Genomic DNA, 3,451 nt, shown 5'->3' with positions numbered 1-3,451 from the left:
CGTGGAGCTGAGCCTCACCGGGCTCCCGCTGCAAGTCTCGCGGCGCCCCAGCAGCGCGTCCCCGGCCAAGCCCGTGGCCCGCTCCGTCTCGGCCAGCGCCGACGGCAAGCCCCGGCGCAGCCCCCTGGTGAGTGCGGGGCCCGGCCCCTCCCGTCGTCGGAGGCGGCTTTGGGGGTGCCGAGCTCTCCTCCCGGGGCTCGTGGCCTCTGGGAAGGGCTTCGTGGGTGCCCTGCCGCCGGGGAAGGTCTCGCTGCCTCCTGCTTGCCCCGGGAGTTGGGCCAGGCCAGGTCTCAGCTCGGGGGCAGGTTGCGGGGTGGCCACTGGCTTGCTCCCGGCCCCGGTGCCCCTTTTTGTGCCCGAGCAGCATCGTGTCTCTTGGTCTCCTTCTGCCACCCCTCTCCGTGGGGAGCAGACTGGGGTGGGCGTCCCGTGGTGTCTCCAGGCCCCGCCGCCGTTGGGGGGAGTTGCAGGTTCTCGGCCTGTTGCAGAATCAGGCCCTTGGTCCCAGAGGCGTTGCGTCGCTGTCCGGCTCCACCGAGAGGACTCGGCTCGGCCACGATCGTCTCACCGCTGCCTGGCTGCGGTGTCTCTGCACAGCTGAGCTCAGGGGTTGCTGTCTCCCCCGCAGGAGGAGGCAGGACTGGGCAGCGCCAGGGCCATTAACAACCTCCGCAGATCCAACAGCACCACCCAGGTCAGCCCGCAGGTGAACAGCGCTGCCAGGTGAGGAGAGGGGTCACGGGAGTCAGGCAGCGTGATTCTGTGGGCCCTTCCTCGGGGGGAACTGAGCCCTGAATTGCTCCCCGGGCTACCGTGTGCATTCACCCTCCATCTATCGTGCATCCTCCAGCCCGCACAGTCAGCCGGGGTGTAACACCCCCGGGTGACACGTGAGTCTTGTGAACCCAGACTGGGGTCCCGATAGAGCTCGCTGCTCCTGGAAGTAGAGTCCGCTCCAGGCCGTGCCTTCACGGGTGTCCAGTCCTCCCCGCGAGAGCTTTATTTGGGGGTCAGGCTTTAAAAACCAGTCCCATCCCTTCCCGCCTTGCTTAGCGGTCGCTGAAGGGGGGAGTCTCTTCTGGCCGCGTCGTCGATGAGACGCGCCTTTGGGCAAGAGGTGGGAGTTTGCTCGGACAGCGCCAAGGCCCCCGGGCTGTTTTTAACCCTCTTACTGCAGCGCGGGTCCGGGGTCAAGCGCTCGGGCTTAGCTGCAAGGTCGGAGCAGGGCGCGGCATGCCAGGCAGCGCCGCCCAGGGCCGCGGCGTCTAGAAGCTATTCGCTGTGGAATGAGAAACACGGGAACGCCCCGGGCAGCTGCAGGCTCCGGGCTGGCCGGGCGGTGAAGCCTGCCAAGGGGCTGCGGGGTCTGCACGGCTAACGGACGGCCCGTCTGGCTTCAGGCAGGCGCTCCCGCCCACCGGGGAACGGCAGCTGTTGTTCTCTCGGCCACCTGGACGTTTCTCCGACGCGAGCTTCGGGGCACCAGTTCCTTTTTGAAACGCTGCCTTGAGCGGGAGAGTATCGTCTCCCTTAGGGCGCTGCCCGGCAGTCGTGTCCCCGGCTGCGGGTGGTGGTTTGGTCTGGCTGTAAATGCGCGCGGGTGGGCCGCGGGAGTCTCTGTCCCAAACTCTCGTGGTGTTTTTCACGCGCTCGCTGATTCTCGTGAGACCCGTGCGAGTGAGGGGTGGCCACGTAGGAAGCGCGGAGGCCTGGTTCTCCATCCTCTGCTCTAGCCGTCGCCCGTCTCTTTGGGATGAGCCCCGTGTCCAAGCTAAATATTTATAGAAACCACCTGCAGACTCCCCGCTCTGCCAAGCCTTTTGGCTTCTCGGTGTTGGGAGAGGTGCCCTCGTTCTCCGGGCGTTAGTGACGGCTGAGAGCTCGGTGTGGGTGCCACGTGAAGGGTGAAAGCCTGACAGGTAGAAAGATAGTGGCAAGGTCCTTCCCCGTCTCCCTCTCTCCTGGATTTTCTTCTCCCCGGCTCGCAGCGCGGAGCAGAGCAGAGACTTCTTGACCTTCTTTGATGGTAGCTCCAGTGGAAGGAAGAAGCTGGCGAGTCTGAGCAAAGCCTCCCCGGAGAAGACGACCACGTGGAACATCCTGGTAAGGGAGACGGGTCTGGGGGCCGAGCCGCACTCGCCTCCTTCTGGCAAGTAGCTCCTTGGCTTGAAGTTAGGGCGCCAGTCACACACTCCCGTCCTGCCTCTGGCGTGTAGGGTGGGCCCAATTCCAGCTCGGTGCCGGCAGGGTCTCCGTGCCTGGCCTTTTCTTGTTAGATCCTCAGGTGACTCCAGAGCCACTCCGTTGGCCTTCTTTTATACTCTTGGTCTATGCTCGGTGTCTGACCCCTTAGCAGCCGGTTCCTCTGCTTGCTCTTGGCATCTGACTCTAAGCTTGGGGTGGGGGGTCCTGTCTTACGGAGAGAGAACGCGGCATCGGGCAGGCGTGTGACCCGTGCTGACTTGGTGCTCTATTCTGCTTCCCCTGCCCAGGACGACGAGCCGCGGGTCTTCCCCACCCTGGCTGGCGACCGTAGCGGCACCCTGGAGTCCTCTGCGAGCATGAGGAAGAAAGAAGCCACGGTGCTCCTGGCAGCCAACTTCACTGCCAACAACAGGTGAGAGGCGGCATGAGGCCTGCAGCACCACGTGCTCTCTCCCCTGCGGGCAAGGGATGTAGCAAGGTGGGAGCGTACCCTTCCTTTTCCGGTGTAGAGGCAGAGCCAGCTGGCACAGGCAATACGTGACCTCCCGGCCCCTGTGTGCCACAGTGTCTCACAAATGGGAGTGAAGGAGCTGGGACTTGGAGCTGGCTTCAGCACGGAGAGGGCAAGAGGGGGCTGTGGGCACTGAGTGCGGGCTGGGGAGGGGTGTCTGGGCTTGGAGAGGGGGTGCTGGAAGGGGGCTTAGCGCCGGGAAGAGAGAGGTCCCTCTGGTGTCTTGGCTTTTCCTTTGCTCCCTCACGGACAAGGGCAGTGCCAGCACTGCTAGAGTAGGGGCCCGGCCAGTCCTGAAGCCTCTCCCTTCTCTCCACGGCAGGAGTAACAAAGGGGCTGTGGGCAACTGCGTCACCACCATGGTGCACAACAACTACGCCCCCGCTGACAGGGCCCCCGCACCCAAGAGCTCCAACCAAGCCGCCACCTCGCTCAAGTAAGTGTGGGCAAGCACTCGGCTGCAGGGGCACGGCAGGGGGCTGCTGTCTCTGCCCGTGGGGGGTTTCCCCCGTGGTCGCGTGCCCTGTCGGTGCAGAGGCTGGGCCCAGAACTGGCCCCTCTGCGCTCCCTGCCATCCCAGCACCTCCGTTCACCCGCGTGGCAAGGCTCCGGTCTGGCTGTATCTCTGGGGGAGCCACGGGGCTGGCATGGCAGCAGGCAGGGCGCCCCTAACCCATCCCCTCCACCGCAGCAACATCATCAAGGCCACGCCGCTGCCCTCGTGGTCCTCGTGGG

At 65.1% G+C, this 3,451-nt stretch overlaps 1 protein-coding gene across 1 annotated transcript in view; it reads left to right on the top strand.

Annotated features, from left to right (window-relative positions):
- Position 1: 1 nt before the first annotated feature.
- The window catches only part of CEP131 (centrosomal protein 131), a gene marked incomplete at its 5' end in the record, with an annotated part of 18,499 nt that continues 15,049 nt past the window's right edge, over positions 2-3,451 (top strand). The window contains 5 exons of the mRNA XM_019515015.1: positions 2-127; positions 629-723; positions 1,989-2,103; positions 2,493-2,617; positions 3,039-3,152. Of these exons, the coding sequence (XP_019370560.1) occupies positions 2-127; positions 629-723; positions 1,989-2,103; positions 2,493-2,617; positions 3,039-3,152 (575 nt within the window). The remainder of the gene's footprint in view (positions 128-628; positions 724-1,988; positions 2,104-2,492; positions 2,618-3,038; positions 3,153-3,451) is intronic.

This window comes from Gavialis gangeticus, unplaced genomic scaffold, assembly GCF_001723915.1.
Source record: "Gavialis gangeticus isolate Ggan-Ray unplaced genomic scaffold, GavGan_comp1, whole genome shotgun sequence".
NCBI lineage: Eukaryota > Metazoa > Chordata > Crocodylia > Gavialidae > Gavialis > Gavialis gangeticus.
The sequence above is the reverse complement of the archived record's forward strand: the minus strand, read 5'-3'. Positions and strand labels throughout refer to the sequence as shown.